Source organism: Leuciscus leuciscus (assembly GCF_965113295.1).
Source record: "Leuciscus leuciscus genome assembly, chromosome: 25".
NCBI lineage: Eukaryota > Metazoa > Chordata > Actinopteri > Cypriniformes > Leuciscidae > Leuciscus > Leuciscus leuciscus.
In genome coordinates, this window is record NC_138724.1 from 28616055 (window position 1) to 28639151 (window position 23097).

Here is a 23097-nt window from a genome sequence, read left to right on the forward strand (position 1 = left end):
GGTGGTCTAATTGTTTTTTAGCACAATGTTGCTATGCTGTTTCTTCTGCATTTTAAATTATTTATTTGTTTTAGAACATTGATAGGTGGTTGCTATGCTGTTGTTAAGGTGTTCTAATTTGTTTTTAGTTCAATGTTATGTGATTGCCAGTGTGTTCTGGCGGGTTGCTACAGAAGGATGTTGCTATGCAGTTGCTTTGGTGTTCTCATTTGTTTTTAGTACAATGTTTGCCAGGATGTTTTAGCTGGTTGCTAGGATGTTGCTATGCAGTTGCTAAGGTGTTCTTTTATTGGTTTTTAGCACAGTTAAGTGATTGTCTGGGGTTTCTGTTCTGGCTAGTTGCTAGGGTATTGCTATGCAGTTGCTAAAGTATTTTTAGTTCAATGTTATGTGATTGCCAGGGTGTTCTGGCTGGTTGCTTGGGTGTTGCTATGCAGTAGCTTAGGTTTTTTTTTTTGGTTTTTGTTTTTTCACAATTATTTGATTGCCTAGGTGTTCTGGCTGGTTGCTTGGGTGTTGCTATGCCATTACTTAGGTGTTCTTTTATTGGTTTTTTAGCAGTTATGTGATTGCTTGGGCGTTCTGTTCTGGCTGGTTGCTATGGTGTTGCTATGCAGTTGCTAAGGTGTTCTTTTATTGGTTTTTAGTACAATTCTATTTGATTGGCTGGGTGTTCTGTTCTGGCTGGTTGCTAGGGTATTGCTATGCAGTTGCTAAGGTGTTCTAATCAGTGCTTAGGACAATGTTATGTAATTGCCAGGGTGTTCTATCTGGTGGCTAGGATGTTGCTATGCAGTTGCAGGTGCTCTTATATTGGTTTTTAGCACAGATATGTGATTGCCTGGGAGTTCTGTTCTGGCTGGTTGCTAGGGTGTTGCTATGCAGTTGTTAAAGTCTAATAGTTTTTTTCTAATCATTTTTAGCACATTATGTGGTTGCCCAGTGTATTTTCGCTGGTTGCTAGGGTGCTGCTATGCTGGGTTTTTTTTTCATCACAACTTACTTAGTAAAGTACCTGCACACCTCTGGTATTATGGTATTACCACCATGGTATTATGGTTTAATAGACAGATACTTGTGTTTTCTTAAATCTCGTCATATGAGCAACAGTAAGTGATGCTAGCTTTTCTACTACCCCTATTTACCACAATATACAAATTTAGCTAGTTTTAGCATGCACGCTCGTTGGCGTTTGAGTCGTGTTGAGCAGATATCACAGTGTGTTCCCTCTTCCCCCCAGGCAGCAGGGAGGCAGCATTCACCTACGCCATCACCGCCGCTGGGGTCGCCCACGCCGTCACGGCCGCGTGCAGTCAGGGCAACATGAGCCACTGCGGCTGCGACAGGGACAAACAGGGATACTACAACCAGGAGGAGGGCTGGAAATGGGGCGGATGCTCCGCGGACATCAAATACGGCATTGAGTTTTCCCGGAAGTTTGTGGACGCCCGGGAGATAAAAAAAAATGCCAGACGGCTGATGAACCTTCATAACAATGAAGCTGGGCGAAAGGTGAGGCTTATATTGATTTGACATTAAGGGACTTTGTTTGTTTCTTTTTTTTTTTTATTGCAGGAATACATACAGAAATTTTACAAAATACACATAATTATCGCCAAAAACAAAACAAAACACAGACAAACAATATAAGATTAGACGAAGAAAAACGAGAAAAAAAAAACGAACTAAAACAACAACAACAAAAAAAAAATATATTGATATATTCAAATACTTTGTTTCTGCAACACCATTCATCCAATGTTTGGTTTGACTGCATGCTTGGGAAAATCCGTCCAGACAAAGCTTCGTAATCCGTCCTTAATAAACAAACTCCAAAGGTTAATAAAGGCAGTCTTCTTGCATCTAAAGCACAACTTACGCAACTTATGACATCAGAAGTAGCGTATTGCGTCATGGCGTAAATTGCGCTTTAGACTTGAGTGGAATCCGTATGTTCATTGGGCCGGAAGCTAGTTATTTTACTTTATAAAGTTTTAAATATGAATATTTTTCTTACACAAACTCATGGCGTTGCTTCAGAAGGCCTTTATTAACCCCCCGGAGCCGTTCTTACATAATGGATGGATGCACTTTTTTGAGCTTTAAACTGATGGTTGCAATTCACTGCCATTATAAAGCTCGGAAGCGTCAGGGTGTTTATTAATATAACTCTGATTGTATTCGTCTGAAAGAAGAATGTCATATACACCTAGGATGACTTGAGGGTGAGTAAATCATGGGGTAAAATTCATTTTAAAGTGAACTACTTTAATCCGTTAAGCTTTTCTAAAACCTTTGAAGGCTCGAAAGAGGCCAACGTTGACTTGAGGAAACAAATAAAATCTTCGGGGAAAAGTTCTAATGCGTTCATTCGTTATTTCTCAAGGGCGTTTTAATTTGACAGTTTACCAACATTGGTCATGGTCATCTTGCAGAAACATTTATCTATTTTGTTTGACTGTTGGGAAAATCCACAGTTGGGAAAATCTTCCAGACAAAGCGGCTTAATCTGTTTTAGATGTCAGAGGCTTTAAAACACTGAAGCTTGGAAGCACGTTCTGGCCGACGTTTAGTTAAAAAGAAACAAATAACGAATTCTTTCGGAAAACTTCTTATCCATTAATTCTTGTTTGAAAGACAAATGCATTTAGAGCGTTTTAGCAATTGGCATGATTCATCTTCACAGTCCTCCAATACAGTTTAGATGGTGTAGTTCGTCCTTCGCAGGTGGCAAACCGAGGATTCGTTCGCCAGACGAATGCTTGAACAGTTTCAGCAACTCGTTTCGCTTCAGCCAATTACTGAGTGCTTTCTCGGTTCGCTCCTTGATGCCGGTTCAAGCTCGGTTTGGCTGCTCGCCGCTTTGGCCATGTTTGTTTGTTTGATAGCTGTTAGTCATCCAAGAACACCAAAACAACATGCACTGAAACAGCATGCTTTATGGTGTGAGCGAGCCGGGATTGAGCCCGGTTGCCAGTTGGAGCCGGTCCAATCCCATCGCGGGCCGCTGTATGGAATCATCAAGTCTAAAGCCTGTAACAGGATATTATTGCGAGTCTTTCTGCTGCACTGAAAACACAACCCTCGCTCCATTGAGTCAGGCTTTTATAGAGGACCCACAATGGCATTCATGGAGCCATAGCATCATATGTTAAGGGAGGGGGGGAACGGGACGTACCATGTGACTCTGAATGGGGGAAGATGGAAGTTGCCACTCTGGAATTTCAATTGCTATCATACGTGTATGTGGTTGTAGCGAGCCGGGCCAGAACTGGTCCACATTAGCGCTGTGGATATAAGCGTATCCAGGCAAATATAAACAGCGCTGTGGGCCTTCGGACGGCTCGTGAAGTAACACATCGTTCATTTTGAAATGCCGTTTGCCTGCGGGCACACGCTGGCTCGGTGTACGTTGAATCAACATTAGTCATGAACGCATTTCTCTGCAGAATCAGCGTTGATGTATTGAAGACACGTGGAACTGATTTCTAAAGTTAATTGGTTAAATAATGGCTGAAAATCCAGTTTACATTTTATGAAATCAAATTACTGCTCGGTAGAATTAATGAAACATTCTACTCGTTATTAAAGGTTCCAGAAGCAAGTGAGCTGCCTTGCTTAAAATATATACAATACATTACAAGATTGTTTTTAGGTTTATATTTTACATTATAAAAAATAAAAAATATATATATATCCTATATACATTATATATATATTATATTTTTTCTTTTTTATATTAGTTAACATTTATATATATACATTATATCTATATCTACATGTTTGAAATTATGTGAAAATATTTTACACACACACACACACACACGCATGATTATGTGTATATATATTTATACATGTATAGTGAAATTAAAAGTACTAAAAATAATTATTATTGTTATATATATATAGCCTATATACATTATATATTATATTTTTCATTTTTTATATTAGTTAACATTTATATATACATTATAACTATATCTACATGTTTGAAAATGTGTAGATATTTTACACACACACACGATTATGTATATATATACATATATATAGTGAAATTAAAAGTACTAAAAATAATAATTATTGTTATATATATATTATGTAACATATGTACAATTAAAATGAAATAGAAAACTACCAAAATATAATAATATATAAATAATGTAAAATGAGAAAAAATAATTATGCATATATCACAATGTATACATAAACAACAATGCATTTATATATATATATGCCTTATAATGCAGTCTATGTAGGCATCTTACTAGGTTTTGGAACAAGTACATTTTTAAAATATGAAATCATATTGCAATAATAGATTTATTCTGTTCATTTTTTTTTTTTTTTTTTGCATAATTCAATCAGTGCCCAATTAGGAACCATTTTTATTTAAAATGGAAAACTGGCAGCATTCATAAGAGTCAGAGGGAAAGGCTAGGAAGGACAAAACTTTAATGTAGATGTTTATAAATGTCTTGCCAGAACAATTCCCCCGACCTCTTTTGTTCTTGAAATCGAGAGATCCCAGTCGGCTTTAACCGTCAATGGCCTCACGTTGGTCAGGATGGGTTTTGTGGGATTGATCGATTAGTTTACATGTGTTTTCCAGGGAAATGATAATTGCTTCTGGTGAGGAGTCGTGCCAGACAAGAGAAAAAAGGGGGTCTGGAAAAAGTCTTTCAGCATTTAATACAGTATTGATGATATCCAATGCAAATCTAAAAATAATACATTTCCTTTTCTTTGCAACATACTGTTACTGTACACCATACAGGATTTCTTCCGCTATGCGTTCGCCGATGGTCGTTCTGTAGCTTCATCGCTGCAAAAGATCTGCAATTCATTAAAAAGCTCAATAATCCACATCTAACGTGTTTGGCTGTAGGAGATTTATATTTATTTTTCCTGCTCATAGATGTGGTGCGCAGGAAGGTAGTGGGAATTACAGAGTAGGTTTGATGGGTAACTGGCAGAGATCAGCGGAGAGCAGTATTAATGTAGCACATTAGATCGTATGGTTTTTCCACTGCATGTACATGCTTGTCTTCCAAACAGCCGATGCTAACCATAAAAAGGCTGATTTCCGTATATATATATATGTGCTGTGTTTTTGTCTCCAGAGTGTTCAGAATAGCATACTATTTCTGAAGTGTGCAGAATGTGCAGCGTTTGTGAATTTTCTTTATGCATGGAATACGTGAGAGATACTATATATCCCACAATGCAATGCAGTGTGGTCGACTTGACCTTCCTTTTCCAGTCTGATGAATGAACTAATGATAATTTAAGCCCTTCTTGACTGACATTTTTACACAGTTTGCATTTAAAAAATGCAAAAAGATGTGACACGCGGTATTTATAACTTCAGAATAAACTGTAAGCTAGTACTTTATATTGGATATCAAACGGCGACCAACACAGCAATAGAATTTTAAAATCAAACAATACAATCATGATAAAAATAAAAAAAAATTACAAAAAATTCTTTGAATTGGTTTTAAAATGTGTATTTTTTCTAAATTATCTCTGGTATGTTTGCATCTATGAGGGATGTTCAATTTTATATTACAGACAAAAGGCTTTGGATGAATAAGAGCAAAATATGCTAGTAAATGTCTAGCATAGCAAAACCTTATTCTGTGCTGTTATTTAAGATGATGTGATTGATACAATTGTCCAAAGAAGGATTTCTCATAAACAGTTATTCAGCAAGTTTAGTGAAACAGACATTTTAACGTTCTAAGCTCATGGTCTAAAGCGCAGGGCGTAAGTTCACTTAGGGCGTGCGAATCCACTTTTGCTAGTTTAACGACGGGGAAAATGGTCGGTGCTCCCGGCGCATGGTCTAAAAGGGTCGTCCCTATTCTCTTAATGAGTAATGGGTGTGTTTTGGGAGTAACGTGAAATAAACCAATCAGAGTTTCATCTCCCATTCAACTTAAAAGCCAGTTGCGCTCGCGCCATGGCGGATTCGCTATTTACATGACGGAATTTGCAAGTGGAAAAACTGAACGCTTCTCTAGCGAGGAAACGGATCTGCTTGTGTGCGAAGTTCAAGCTGTGTGTGTGTGTGTGTGTGTATGTGAGGTTAAAGCGCAAACAGACCATCTACGGGACAAGCCAGATTCCACCATATCTTTATGTACACAATATTAATCTTTTACATTGTATTCCTTTTATTTTTAATATTTGGCATGTTTGTGTGCTGCTGCGCGTCCCTGTGTGTGTAATAAGCAGAGTGTGTGTGTAATAAGCAGAGTGTGCGCGTGTTGTGGACCCGCCTATAGGCGCACATTACTATAACAAAAAAAATATTGCACCATTGACTTTAGACCAGGGTTCAGTTGGTCAATGGCACAGTGTATTTCAGTTCCTCAAAGTGCCAACAATGCGCCAGAACACACACCTCGTTTTCAGACCAACACGCCCATAGGCGCAAATGTATTTGCTATTTAAACAACGTGGCGCAAGACGTAAAAATGAAAACTGCGTCGGGCTGAAACTGGCAAAAAACACTTGCATCACGCCTGCCGCTGCATAACGCTGAGTGCATGATAGGGCCCATTGTTTTCTTGCATCATGTGACTCCAGAATGCTGTTGTTTGTCCTTTTATGTTAGCATTTTACCAGTTTGTAAATGCTAATCTCACGAGACTCGTGTTGTTGTGATTTTCTGCAGGTTCTGGAAGAGCGAATGAAGCAGGAGTGTAAATGTCACGGCGTTTCGGGCTCCTGCACCACCAAAACCTGTTGGACCACGTTACCGAAGTTTCGCGAGATCGGATACGTCCTGAAGGACAAGTACAACAAGGCGGTGCACGTGGAGGCGGTCCGCGCATCACGTCTACGACAGCCCACGTTCCTCAAGGTGAAGAAGACTCACGGTTACCAGAAGCCCTTGGAAACAGACTTGGTGTACATCGAGCGCTCGCCGAACTATTGCGAAGAGGACGCCAAAACGGGCAGCGTCGGGACGCAGGGGCGAATGTGCAACCGGACGTCTCCGCACACGGATGGTTGCGACCTCATGTGTTGTGGGCGGGGCTACAACACGCATCAGTACACCAAGGTGTGGCAATGCAACTGTAAATTCCAGTGGTGTTGTTTTGTGAAATGCAACACGTGTAGCGAGAGGACGGAGGTTTTTACCTGCAAATGAACGGGAACGGGAACGGGAGGAAGCCAGTTTTAATCGGCCGGTTTTTTGCACAGCAGAATGTATATTTGCTTTAACATGAGAGTTAAAATACTAAACTCTATCAGTAGGTACGAGCCCAGAAGTACATGCACTGACTCGCGCTCAAGGACTGCAGGATACCAGTGCATTCTGGGATTTGTAGCGTTTCTAGGGATTCGGCACGAGACGTCGCCGCGTCCGACGGCACAAAAGGAACTCGTTTGAGTTGTGTTTAAGGAGCTCAGTGCAAATCGAGGGATGTATAAAAAGCCTCCTAAAATGCCAACTGGAACCTGGTAGAGTATGTTAGTTATCCAGTCACACTGGATCTGTCTGTTTGAACACTGAAAATAAATTATTATATATTATATGTTATAGTCTCCTAAGGAACCGAAGTGCTAACGGGTAGAAATGTGTTATTTTGTACTAAGTGTAAGAGTAATGGAAACAAAGACTTTGTAGAAACTCGTGACTAAAGATGAAACGTAAAGGCCCCGTATTTTCCGACAGAAACGTTTAATGGCTAATGATGTGTTGACTTCCGAAACCACTGTCATTTTTTTTTTTTTTTTTTTGCTCGGCTGATGCATGTTAACATCGGTTCATCTTTGCTGAAACCTAGCCGTAGGTATGCCATAGACATTTGGGCCACTTTTTCTTTTTCCAACTTGGCTAAAGCAGTGTCTACGATTCAAAGATCCTTCCTCAGTTCATGAAATGTGGAACGAGTATATTTCTGGATATGTTACAGAGTGCTGCACTGATATTTTTTCTATTCAGATACGATGCAATTAAAAGTAAAATAAATATCAAGTTGAACTGACATTTGGGATTTTATTGACGGGAAAAAATAACACTTTGAATTTTTCAACCCTAACTATGCACGATTATATGATTAATTGCATTGTTTTCCCCCTTGTGGTTGATTGCTTCTAAATTAATTGTTTTTTTTAAAATGCAAAAGTCCAAAGAAATGACGTCGACTGAGTTTGGACCCAAACATTGGGTGTTTTTAAGTGCACATGACATCAGTATGAATCCCAACCCCAGTTTCCTGTATTTCAGAAGCCTGAAAACCATTAAACACACATCACCTCTCAACATAACGAACATTAAGCCCGAAAAGAATAGACTCGTCGCCATTTCCCCATTATAAATGACAAGATGAATTGCATTGGTGGCTTTTTATGCTTGTTTCCTGGCCATGTCAGCGACAGCTTTCCACTTCCATGTCTTCGAACCCCATTTGGGAATGTTGCCTAAAACGAGGCTGGGATATTCACTGTGACTCATATTTGAGGCCGCGCTCCCAAAGGCCGAAAATTGTGCCCGTATTGCGCACTTCCAGTCGCTCTTAATCTTAATAGGGCATGAGGAGGAAACATACATCATTAGATATCATAGTTAAATCAAGCGAGCAGCTCGCTGATCCAGCCTTTCTTTACGTTTCTGAGGAAAACACATGTTTATAATATCTTGTGGTCCGTTCGCTTGATTGTGGCATGTGCGGAGTTATCTTAGGAATTAAAGGGGGAAAAAACAAGAGAGTTTAGGTTGATTCGGTCTCGAACTGCGGTAGATATTTTGCTCTTTCATAGCGTTTCAAGTCATGTTTCTCCTAAAATTCCTTAGGGAAAATGAAAATGTATAGACTTTAAGAGTTATAAAATGAATTTGGGATCTAAGTTGACTGACGTTTATGATGTTATTGCAAGGAAAAAGAACTTCTGAAAGCCTGGTTCTCAGAATTGTGTAATCGTATATAAAAATTAAACAAAAATTATATATACACATAATATATATATATGAAGAGTTCAGATGCAAAAGCCTCTAAGTGCCATCTGAAATTTTCTTCTAGAATGATAATTTTTATCAAGCTCGTATATTTAAGTTCAATAATTTCACTTAAATGGCAATGCAAATTAGCTATGAATTGTCATTTAAGTGAAATTACTGAACTTAAATATACAAGCTTAATAAAAAATGATCATTCTAGAAGAAAATTTCAGATGGCACTTAGAGGCTTTTGCATCTGAACTCTTCATATACATATATGTTATATAATATAATATAATAAAATAATTATTTTTATAATAGGGCTGGGTTGAAAATATTGATTTCTCAATTTTAATTGATTTTGAAGAACCATTATCGATCCTTAAATTCCATCTTTTAGTCTAAGCTGTTTTCTGCTGATGAACGAACAAAGCTTTTTAGCGCCTCGGATCCAATAAATCGCTATAAGCTTTGTGCTTGGTTACTTCTGACATGAAACAAAGTCTCAGCTTTTAAATTCTGTCCATTTTTATCATGAAATTCAAACAATAAATACAGTTTTGGTGCTCTTTAATGAGGTGTGACAGAGTTCAACTGATCAAGTGACTGATCATCTCTTCTCCTTTACTACTAGTTACAGCATGAAATAAACATGAATGAACATCAGAAGGTATGTTGAAAGATACAGTACAATCTACAGAAATCAGTATCAGTTTCAACCGCGGAAAAACGCTAATAAAACAGCTTGTAAACAATGTCACGTCCAAAAACTTGCAAGTCAGCTAGAAAAAAATGAACTCTAGAGAGGAACATTTTGCTAAATATATGCACTATATTGCATATTCGTTGTATTTTTACTTAACCTGTTTTTCCATATTTTATGTATGTTTAAATAAATACGTTATGACAGCCACCATATAATATTAGTATTTGCCATATTGCCAAGTTACAAATAAATTTGCATTAAAATAACAGTTTGATTGGATTTTAAATACAATAGATATGGGAATCTCCACCTATTTCAAATAAAAAACTTAAGTTTAATTTTTGCCTTAAATTTTAAAGTATAATCAAGTCATTTCAACTTAAATTTATTAAAACTGGCTAAACATTTTTTTTGTTGAATCTCATATAACTTATAACTGGTATAACTATAAAAAAGTAGCTTGTTGTACATATATTTTAAACAGTAAAGTGGTTTCTCCTCCATTTTAAAATCTGACAAACCTATTTATTTTTGATTGACTTTGGCATACAAGGTCTTTTTCTCAAGAGAAAGATCTGAGAAGCAAGACACTGGCGGTAAACTTGGAAAATCTGAACACAATTCACATTTGTGACCCTGGACCACAAAACCAGTCACATGGGTCAATTTTACGAAATTGAGATTCATACATCACCCGAAAGCTGAATAAATAAGCTTTCCATTGATGTATGGTTTGTTAGGATAGGACAATATGTGGCCGAGATACAACTATTGAAAATCTGGAATCTGAGGGTGCAAAAAAATCGAAACATTGAGAAAATCTCCTTTAAAGTTGTGCATTTATGTTGGCGATTGTGCGGCATTCACTCACAAAAATAAACGTTTTATATATTTACGGTCGGAAACTTACTAAATATCTTCATGGAACATGATCTTTACTTAATATCCTAATGATTTTTGACAAAAAAGAAAAATTTATAATTTTGACCCATACAATGTATTGTAGGCTATTGCCCCAAATAAACCCATGTGACTTGTGACTGGTTTTGTGATCCAAGGTCACATTTTAGTTAAATCTACACTATCCAGTTTTCAATTAATACTGTCTTGTCTGTGTCAGGATATTTCTTGATCTTAATGTATATTTAACTGAAATATGCTTGATAGAATACATACCAAAGCTGAAACGTGTTTTTTTTCGGTCTCTCTCGGGAAGCTCTCGGGACCGTCATGCCCTCGGCTGAAAGGCATTACAGACAGGCAGCAAAGCAGAAGTAAGATGTGTTTTGTTAGTCGTCTGAAGCCCTGGGGCCCGGAACCATCTAAGCTCCATCACTATACCCCGGATTGCCCAAAATAAATCCACCTGTTTCTGGCAAACATTTTGCCATTAAAAAATATGAGAGAGAAAAACAGAGTCTGCTCTCCTCTAAAGCGGCTTTTGTTCTGGTGTCAAGATCGTTTGTTCAATGCGAGTTGAACAAATGCCGACGGCCTTATTCACACAGAAACGGTCGATCGAGAGCCACTATCTCACGAGGGCGAGAGAGAACAACTGTGTTTAATAGATCACTGTTCGTTTCACTTCTTAACAACGATTAGTGACTAATAAAACACAGAATGAAGGCCGCTCTCTAAATTTATGGCTTTATTTTATTGAGTTCCCACTTATGACTAAGTCTCAACTTTGAAATATTTATCCTAAAAGTCATCCAGTACAAGTCTAGAGTTGATAACATGACTGTTCATTTGATGAGAAATATGATTAATCAGAAATATGATTCATGAGATCTCTGAGTTTTGATTGGAGGTAAAGGTGTTGTCCGATCACTTCATGCTCACGAGGAAATCAGTCATATTCAAGGAGAAGTGTGCCGTTTTTGTGCCATTAGTGTATCCATTTGGAAATGCATAATGACTGTTTCCAAACACATTTCCCAACCGACCTCTTCTGGACTGAACTACGACCCTGATCATTAAACATCCCAAAAATTACACAATTTATGCCTAAATTTGACCAGATAACTAAAGTTCAATCACCAAATCAGAATTGCAAAAACAACATGTCATTTATTAATAATTGCATGGATTATTCATATTGCACATTAAAAAATTACAGATTTACTTCACTCAGAAAATTCACAAATAGGTACAAATTTTACGAAATGTGAAAGACTGAAATAGTATTTTCTTATAAAACATCTCCAATAATCTTTGTTTCACTACAACTTAGAAAATGTACAAATAAAATATTGTTTTACGATTCATGCATATTTGCATACATATACATATATATATACACACACATATATATATACTTATATACACACATGCATATTTGCATACATATTCATATATATATACATACACACACATATACACACATATATACACACACACACACACATATACGTATATCCACACATGCATATTTGCATACATATTCATATATATATACATACACACACATATATACACACACACACATATACGTATATCCACACATGCATATTTGCATACATATTCATATATATATACATACACACACATATACATATATATACACACACACACACACACACACACACACATATATATATACTTATATACACACATGCATATTTGCATACATATTCATATATATACTGTACATACATATACATATATATACACACACATACATATACGTATATACACACATGCATATTTGCATATATATAGCAACAGTTTTATAAAATATAAATGTGTGTATAATATATATACATACACATTTTATACATATAAATACATGCATGTTTACACACAAATGTGTATGTGTATATCTATATATATATATGTTTTCTCAAGAAAGTCTATCATCTGTATCCTGGCATTACCCATAAAGCATCAGACACAGGCGTGTGCATGTACACTGGTGTTTAACCTCACCCGTGTTTTCCAAAGCAGCACGCGCTGAGCATTGTGGGGGATTTCATGGGACCTACCGGGTAGACACACAAATCTCAGACTAGCAATCAGTTAGCGCGGGATGAGCTTATGGATAGCGTGCAGCTGCGAGTGGGAGAGACGTGACAGTCGTAAAGAATAAATTATCCTTCAGAAAAACGAGGAGAAGGAATGGAAGGAGGGCGGAGGGTGAAGACAAAAGCGTAACGGGATGCTTTCAGCTGACGTCTGAGATCTTCCAGAACGCTCGGTGGAGACACACGTTACGCCGCTCTGCAGGACCGTCCCGGCGACGAGATAACGCTTGTTACTGTGAGATACAGTGAAACGTCGGTGAACTACTGTTAGCGATGCTCCTGAATCTGAGCGTCAGTCCTGGCAGCTTGTAACGCGACTCCAGTGTGAAAACACAGAAATGATTTATGTCTTGTTAGTCTTGTTTTCATACTAGGGGAGTGAAAGATAGCGGACCAGCCCACCCTGAGACGAGCCCGTCAGACCTCACAGATGAGTAATAGCACTCACCAAAACTACATACAAGTGTACATTTGATACACATACATAAACATATATATATACACATGCACTTTTACTTATGTTGCAAAATCAAAAAGTTGATCAAATCCAATTAAATTGTATATATAGTCTAATTGATAAATCATTTATCATGTTATATAACATCCTTTATGTAAATACATGTCTGTTTACATACATATGGCAAAATGATAAATATAAAAAAAAATGTAATTTAAAGTTTAATTAAATATTTAATATATCTATGTAAATGCATGTGTATATATATACATATGTATTTATGTATTTATATTTTCTATGTAAATACATACGCATGTTTACATACATATGGCAAAATGATAAATTATATAAATATAATATAAATGTTTACATTATATATATAATGTAATATAAGATCTTTATTTATAATTTTTTAATGTAAAAACATGTAAATATATATATATATAATTTAAGCATTTACATTTTATAAAAACTTTTTACGTTTTTATAAAATGTAAATGCTTAAATTATATATAAATGACACCATTAACTGTTGAGTATTTATTTATCTAAATATATATGTATATATCTTTTATGAAAATGTACATACACACACACATATATATATATATATATATATATAAAAAGTTTTTATAAAATGTAAATGCTTAAATTTTATATATATATATATATATATATATATGTGTGTGTGTGTGTGTGTGTGTATGTACATTTTCATAAAAGATATATACATATATATTTAGATAAATCAATACTCAACCCCTATACGTGTGATAAATTGTTGTTAATGGTGTTTATCTAGAGAATTGTGGCGAATAAAAAAGTCAGACTCTCGATTAACTAGTTTGTGCTGCTGATTTTAGCCCAGATTTGAGTAGCACTGTGGAGCGCAATGGCTGATGGGTAAATGAGCCTATTCTTTCAATATTCCTATTCTCAGTGCTGTTTGAAGGGCTCTTCAGACTGAACACACACTCACACACACACACACACACACTTCTAAACAGCACAGTGATTTTTCACCAGTGGCGTTTGCGTCATGAAGATTAATGGTGGTGGCAGTTATTACTCAGTGAGATATTAGCATGAGACGTCGTGAAAAGCACGGTTCACATTTGTCTCGCTGGATTGGAAATATGATGTCGAAGTTGTTACGAAACAATGAGAATTTAAGCCGTTTAAAACTGTTCAGCGCATACTAATGGATATTCAATATTCCTGCTTCTGGATGCAAGTCAAAGTCGTGAGTGACTTTCTGTTCATGTTTCGTGAACACAATCCCAAACTCATGGAGACGCTCGGACTACAGACTACATCTACCATGTTGGCATTGACCTTTGACCTGTACGTCAAATAATTGAGTTGCGAAACAAGTATTTAGTGAATTTGAAGAGAGTTTCTGTGTTTTAAAAGTATTGATGAAGAGAGACGCTCTATTTGAATAAATAGTCTTTCCTTTTTCTCTGTATGAACAAAATATCTGTCCATCTGAATGACGAAAAGACTCTCATGTGAAGTTCGTGATATAACCGTTCGGGTTTTCACTCTGGAGACAAATGTGCCGCTTTGTCTGTTGAGTAACGCAGCTCATAATCTCCTTCATGTTATTTTGACTACTTGTCTCATTGAGAGACAATCACTGTGAGGTTCTCTGTCATCTGGTTGATATTAGTGGTGAGGAACACATGGTGGATTCAAAGGAACAGACTGAGCTCATCTATTGCTGGGGTACTGGACGGCCCGAGGAGGAGGAACCCGCGACGTGTCCTGCTACGATCTTCACCACGCAACAGCTATGATAAAAAAAATTAATAAATAAATCAAACCCAGTAGAATGATGAATGTGAACCGCTGAGAAGAAGAGTTGGGGCGTTCTTGCATTCATAAAAGCTGGATGCAATGCAAAAAATATGTTGTTAGTCAGCATTTTTGTCTCGTTATTCAGTACAAATGTCTAAACATCCTTAAAATGAGATTTACATTTACTTTGGACTTAGAATTGCATGAGATATTAATTGTTTTCATGCTTATTTTTATGACCTCTTGGCTGTTAACATAAATCTCACATAAAATAAAATTTTATGAGCCTTGTTTTTCCAAGTAAATTAATGTTTTATAGATGTTTTTATAACATTGCTGATATGCAAAACAATTTTTTTTTTTGGCAGTACAAGCGCAACAGAATTGCATGGGTTATGCAAGTTAACATTATTTTTATAGTCCCTGTGTAGTCAATAATTTTATCCTTTAAAACTCATCTTTGATCACCAAAATGACATATTTAAACGTTTCTTCTTTGAAAAATTAAATAAAAAAAATGTCTTCACGCCTTGAGATATCTTGAATGTAACACCCTTGCCTCATTTAGTATGCGTGGTTCTATGAATATGCAAATGAGCCCCGCCTCCACTCACTCACTCAGCTCAGAGATCCACTGGTTGACGATCACACGTTGATCTGATTGGTTACAAGGTAGTTTGTGACGTCAGAAACACCAGCGATTTCAAAGCGTGTGTTTGAGACTGTCTTTGGTTCACTGCAGTTTTAAGGAGAAAATACTCAGCAATGGTGTCGACTCATGAATTTACACATGGTTTGTCTTAAAGCATATTAAACACACCACATAGACATATAAACAACATTAAAAACTGCGTCATGCAATTTGTCCACATCAGATGCGACACGACTATGAGACGTGAAAAAAATCAGCCAATCAGAGGAGTGTGTGGGCGGAGTCTCTGCAAGCACACTGCACCCACAACCAAGTACATAATCAAATAATTAAATATTACACAATTTTAACATATTGCCATCACAGCTATTTTACCTGAAGAGAAAACACATACAATATTTTTTCTAAATATTGTTTATAATTTAAGTAAATGTTTTAAATTTATGTGAATTAACAGGAAAAAATATAACAGATTTTTTTTAACTTTTTTTTTTTATAGATATAGTTAAATATAATAAACCTGCATAATAATGAGAAGTGCTTAAATAGTATATTGAGCATTATGAAAGTATGCTGTTCCCTTATGTTGCCGTACTTTTAAACTCGAGAAGACACACAAGATGACTAGGTGGTTGAAAGGGAGGCCGCAAAAACACAGTTCATCACATAAAAACCTCTTAATCCAAATCATCTTTACTGCAGCGCATGTCGAAGACGCTTAATAATTCTTATAAAACCCGATTACATCGTCTCTTTCTGGTGGGGAACGGCATTTTTGCGCAAACAACTCAACTAGATAACCATAACCATCCATTAGGGTCCGACGGACTCTGGGAAACGTTAGATTTACGGCGGATCTTGCCCCTGCGAGAACGTTTAATAACTGCACTTTAATAAGTTTCTGTTCTGGACAATAACAGTAAACCGTAAATAACGTCAGATCAACAGATAGGGCCGTGGATGTGCGCGCTGGGAGGGGGAGAGATGAGGCCGGCGAGCACTAAATAATTATCCTGCGCTTGGCCGGCGCGTGTATTTATGTTGGCGTGGACGTAAAACTAGAGTAGGGTTAATGGGTGAACAGAACCGCCCTCCAACCTCACACCGCGAGCGGCAGCATCAGCAGTCCGTGTGTGTGTGTGTGTGTGTGTGTGATGAACGTGATGCTCTGTGAGGTTCTTCCATCAGAACCATCTGAAAATGTCAGATTTCACATTAATATTTTACTTTGATATATTAACTGATTATTTATGTTTTTATTTTCATTATTATCTCAATTTTTCTGGTTATTAATTTAAATATATTTTTATATAAGTTATTATATATATATATATATATATATATATATTAAACATATAAATACATTTAAAAAAAAAACTCAATTGTTTGAATTTATTTGTTTGTTTAAATACATTTATTTTTATTTAATTTATGTATTTTTTTTATGTATACATTTTTATTTCTGCTTCTTGTTATTGTTTTTTCCACCCTGTATGCATCATAAAAAAAATCTAAATATATATTCTATTTATATTTATATCATCTTCATTTTGTCTGAAGTTATTTATTTACTTAAATACATTTATGTATTATTTATACACCTATAAAATATATAAATCAATTTATTTTTATTTGTTTGTTGTTTTTCCCATCCTGTATGTTTCCTGTATTTATTTAAATACATTTGGTTTAATTTATTATTTATATATTTTTTTTTTATTTGTCATTGTTTTTTCCACCCTGTATATAGCATATCATTTTTTCCCCATTTAATTTTTTATCATAAATATATTTATTTTATTTAAATTTTTTTAAAAATAAGAAACATTTCTAAGACATTGTAGGCTTTTACCAAATATTTGTTGTGCATTTTTATTAGTATATGAGCATTGCAGTGTCTGCATTGCAGCACGTTAACACTGTATTGAATCAAGTATTCACTATTTTTGAAATGCACATATATAAAACGTCCATTTGTGAGTGCTCAAGGCACTGCCGTAGAAATATAAGAAAATAAATGTTTAAGTTGTGTTGCTTTACGATTTAATTGCGAAAGAAAAGAAAAAAAAAGAAAGAAAAAAACAAGCAAAGTAAATGAATGAATCTGATTCTTTTTACTGAAGCGGTCAAAAAGACTCACGAATCAGTATAACGACTCACTCTGCGTTCGAATCAGTCGGAGTGGTTCTCATTTGTGTTCAACTACTAAAAGAATCATTAGAATTCCTTACCTAGAAGTTAGCAGTATAATGTGCTATTGAGACACGTATGCTGCGTCTGACATCGCATGCTGTATAGTAGGTAGGTACTACATTTGGTTTCTGTGTGAAATTTGAATGAAATTCGGACTACATCTGCCATGTTGTCATTGTCATGTGACATACCAGCGTCAGTTGCGTCGCTTCACTGCCATTCATAAATCCTGTGGCCTCATGGGATAGTAAAGTGTCCATCAAATGCACACTTCAGAAGTAGTAGGTCATACGGGTACTTTTCACCTACTTTCGAGTACTACGCATTCGGACATATACTACTCAACTGTTATTCATACTGTTTTTAGTCTACAATATACTATGGAACAGAGATCGACCGATAATGTTTTTTGTTTTTATAACCGATACCAATTATTTGCATGTTTATGTGCCCGATAACTGATATTTATTTATCAGAGATACAGAACCGATATTTATTTATTGTTTTATTTCTGTTTTTGACCATTAGAACCACAGCACTGAACAAACTTTTTAAGCTTTTTTTTTTTAAATACTGTAATTTTTGAATTTCACTCCCTCCTCGCATACAAAACACACTTCTACATCAATAAATAGAGTCTGAATTAGTTTAAAAAAATAAAAAATAGTGCATTGTCACTAAAGTGTTGGTAAATCCTATATTACAAAACCCGATACCCATTTATGGGAAAATGCTATATCGGGAACAATATCGGTAAAACCGATTATCGGTCGATCTCAGTATGCAAATTCGGATGCAGTGATAGGCCTACATAAACCTCAGATATACAAGTACTTTGCCAACTAACTATGAACTATGTTCTAAGAACCTTTTGCTGACGTTCCCGTTAAGCTATAAAAACATTAACTTTGAATGTTCTCTGAATGTTTTCAAAACGTTTTTTCTTGGTTATGAGAAGGTTATGAGAACATTCCATTTCAGAACAGAACATTCCATTTTGCAAACATTTCTGGAATGTTACTTTTGAATGTTCTCTGAACATTCCGAAACAGGTAGTAACATTTAAAAAATGTTAGGGGAACGTTTCGTCCAAACGTTTCAGAATAAAAACGTATAGATAATGTTTTTGTTCTAATGGTTTGAGAACATTCTTAAAGACCAGAAAACTTTGAACAAACGCTCTATTAATGCAACTGGAAGAATGTTTGCTCGTAATAACTTTGCCAGAACGTTCCCTGTAAACTGGGTTGCTGCAAGAGTCCAGCATCTGCTCATATAACTCATAATCATGTTTCTCAGTATAAAGAATGACATTTTCTCAGCTTTAAATGCACACGCAAACACGTCTTTGAAGAGAAATCTGTTTTAAGTCTGACCACCGGCTTCTGATTTGTAATGTTTGTAAAGCTGTTTGCACACAAATAGTTACCATGGGTTTACAAAGCAATAATTTACAGCGCAATACTCGACTGTTGTTTGACTTACAGGCGCTTTGTTTTCAAACAACAGGGCGCCATTATAAGCCGACTTCAAACATGGATAGTCGTGTCCAAACATCTCCTCATTAAAGCTGGAAACACACGAGGCCGTGCGTCTCGACTCATTCAGGCCCACGAATGCCACGATCCCAATGTCATTGATAAAACATCAATGTGTGGCGCAGCTGAGACCACAAAACTCGATACTTCATAGACAAAATCCCCAGACATTTGGAACATATTTGCATTTTCAACATCTTGGTTAGCTCACACAGCACGCAAGCTGTTGTCGAGACGAAAAATAGAAGAAAAAAAAAATGAGAAAAATGTTTGGCAAATGGGAAGGAACATAATTTTGTGAAGATTTTAAAGATGTGGATTTGTTACAGATGGAGACACGCGCGGGTTGGTTCTCCTTCATTGTGCATCTGTGGGATGTTTTCACCTGTTTCAGCATCTTGCAGATTAAACTTCCAAGACTTAATGTTTGAGGTTTGATCAAAGAAGAACAAAGAAACCCAAACTACCCTGAAGATGTAAGGTAAAGTACCGACATAAAACTAAAATAATCTCCCACAATTGCCTTTGATAGATCATGACCTTTCACCATGAATCGGACATGTCCTGTCATTTGCCCTGCGAGCTGATAAAAAGCAGAGTAAATGTCTAATTATAATTTCTTATAATTATCTTTTCTGTTTCACTGGTCCAAAGTAAACTCTGAGCCTGATATTTCGGTGCTTTATGGAGTCTCATTGTCATAAAATCCATGAATAGATGAATGCATTAGGGGAAGACACATACTGGGTCCCGCAGAAGCTGTAAAATACATTTTTAGCCAGAAGCAGCTGCTCGCCACATCTTCACATTTCATCGGCCGATGGTGTAAAAGCACGTGGTCCTGCTTTACACACCCAGCTAACGGGGAACGTTCTGGATAGGTTCTCTCAAAGTTATGGACAAACATTCTTCCAGTAACGTTAAAAGGATAGTTTAAAAAATATATATTCTGGCTCTTCCAGGCTTTAGTGAATGGGGCCCAAAAAAGTGCATCCATCCATCATAAAAGTAATCCATACGACTCCAGGGGTTAATAAAGGCCTTCTGAAGCGAAGCCATGCATTTTTGTAAGAGAAATATCCATATTTATAACTTTAGAAACTATAATCACTGGCTTCCGGTAACAGCTGAACACGATTCGGGTTCCGGCGGAAGAGTGACCTCTGACCCGACGCATGACGTATTGATGAATGTTGAAGCGCAGAGGATAGAGAAAAACGCTGGTCAAGTATTATAAGTCTAAAACGAGAATTTTTAAAGAGAAATGTGGGAGGAGCTTGAGTTTGTTGCCCAGCCCTATTTGTTTGAACCTCGAGAAGCGCCTTCTCTCAGCTAAGCTTACGCTACATCATACGTCGGGTCAAAGGTCACTTCCGCCGGAACTAGACTCGCTTACGGCCGTTACCGCAAGCCAGTGATTACTGTTTATAAAGTTATAAATATGGATATTTTCTTTACCAAAACACATGGCTTTGCTTCAGAAGGCCTTTATTAACCCCTGGAGTCATATGGATTACTTTTATGATGGATGGATGCACTTTTTTGGGCCCCATTCACTCCCATACGCTGATTTTACCATAGACAGTATATAAACTGGACACAGCGACCCCATTGGGTTCAACGGAGACAAGTGAAGTCAATTAGAAGCTCTCACTTCCTGATGGTCGAGCGTACTGCGCAGACTCAAACTGAGCTTGACGACGTAGATGTGACGTGAGCAACCCGTCTGTCTTCTAGTAGCTGTGCCAAGAGAAATCTGAATCATTCCCTTCCGAAACTTGCAGAGACGGAGAGTGTGAGTAGGAGGTGTCCATGAGCTAGGAGCAGGAGAAACTTTTGCTAAGTATTCTGATTAATTACTTTGTCATTTTGCCTCCACGTCCCCCCGATTGCCCGCAAGCTTCTCCTCCTGTCCATACAGTAATCTCTCTACTGTGTGATAGAGAGTTGTGTGGTTATGACGCAATCTTTAGCCTATTTTTTACAAAAACTGCTTCTACGGGGCCATAACGTAAGATACAAGGTAATGGAGCCTTTTTTACATTTTCGTGTTTCTTTAGAAATAAATAATGGACAAATGGAGTCTTTAAACGCCTAAGATGTGAAGTTATTCGCTGTCAAAGTGACGCCAAAATGAATGGGAGTCAATGGAATGCTAACAGCAGGTGATGATCTGCTAATCAATGGCGGCGCCCGGGGAAGCTTCAATATTTGATGAAACCCTGCCCCCCTGGATTTCACGCAGCCGCCATTTTGAAATCGAAAGTGAGGCTCTGGTGGGAAGAATCCCGGAAGTAAAGATAAACAACAATGCCTTGGACTACCAACCTGAAGCTGCTGCCGCGATTTACACTATTGGATGTTAATATCCAATATAGGATATGTATATAGTTCATTCCTGCTTCTTTTTTTACTTTCTGAATTATATATAAAAAATTATTTTATTTATAAATGAATTTCACTGTATATAGTCTAAAGTATGAAAGAAATGTATGTAGAGTTTTAGAATAACTCATTTTATACATTAAACACAACAATACGCCATCGCATTCACGACATTTCCGGTTTTCTTCCCACCGGAGCCTCGCTTTCGATTTCAAAATAACGGCTGCGTGAAATCAGCGTATTATAAAGCTTGGAAAAGCCAGGATATTTTGTAATGCAACTCATATTGTGTTGGGCTAAAAGAAGAAATTCAAAAACACCTAGCATGGTTTGCGGGGGGGTGAGTAAATTACCGGATCATTTTCATTTTGGGGTGAACCAACCCTTTAATAGTGTATTCGGTCAGAGTTATCTGTCTTTATTAATGTTCTCAAAACTTTAGCACAAAATCATTATTTATACATTGTTCATGAAACGTATAGTTCGGCCATCTAATGTTTTATAATGTTCAGAACATTCAAAAGTAACTTTCCCATAATGTTTGCAAAATGATAAAAAGGAAACGTTCACGTTCCCTTATAACGTTAGCATAGCAAAAACGAAAACTTTCAGAAACCTAATTGAAACGTTAGCAAAATGTTCTTAGAACATATATTTTTTAGCTGGGCAGGTCCTTATTGTTTAAAGGAATTAAATATTTAAACGTTGTAAACATATGTGTGCCATAGGCTATCCGTTTATGTTTGTATCATCAGTCATCACTCAGTTATGAATTACATGAATCAGGCAAATGGTGGTCTATACTTTCAATTCAAAACGGAGAAGTTTCTGTTGGTCGTTTAACATTTTTATCTTAAAACAGCTGTTTAATGCTTAGTTACTTACATCTTATTCTTACCTCACACACGCTTAAACCGTTCAAAAGGAAGCGTAAGCGTTAAGTTATGCTGAATTCATGTTCGCCTTCTGCGTGTGAGCAGTAAAGCAGTAACGTGTGAACAGTAAAGCCACGCCTTCTTTGATTTGATTGGCCATTTCCAACATTTTGACATTGGCGAGCGGTAAAATTGAACTTTTAAAACGTTTCGTCAATCTAACGGCAGAGAGAGCAGCATCAAGAATATCGAACATGTGAAATATGAAGTATGATTTTCAAAATCGAAATTCTGAAAGCCTATCAAAATATATCTATTTTTAAAAATGTATGTGAAAATATGAAATATTACTGATAAAACACGTATATTATATTATAAAATATATAAAATAAGGTGTTTTATGCATGCGCTATAACCATTTCAGTATTTATCCTCTGACGACTTACCTATTTTATACAAATTACTGTACCCAGATAACTGTCCCTCATTCATCCCTAATGAAAGTTTTTTCAAAA

General features: G+C 36.4%; 1 protein-coding gene across 2 annotated transcripts in view; it reads left to right on the top strand.

The window, feature by feature from the left end:
- Positions 1-8000, top strand: part of wnt7bb (wingless-type MMTV integration site family, member 7Bb) — a 40582-nt gene extending 32582 nt beyond the window's left edge. For both annotated transcript variants that reach the window (XM_082160735.1, XM_082160734.1), the window contains exons 3-4: positions 1241-1512; positions 6680-8000. In XM_082160735.1, coding sequence (XP_082016861.1) covers positions 1241-1512; positions 6680-7159 — 752 coding nt within the window. In that variant the 3' untranslated portion in view covers positions 7160-8000. The remainder of the gene's footprint in view (positions 1-1240; positions 1513-6679) is intronic.
- The last annotated feature ends 15097 nt before the right edge of the window (positions 8001-23097 follow it).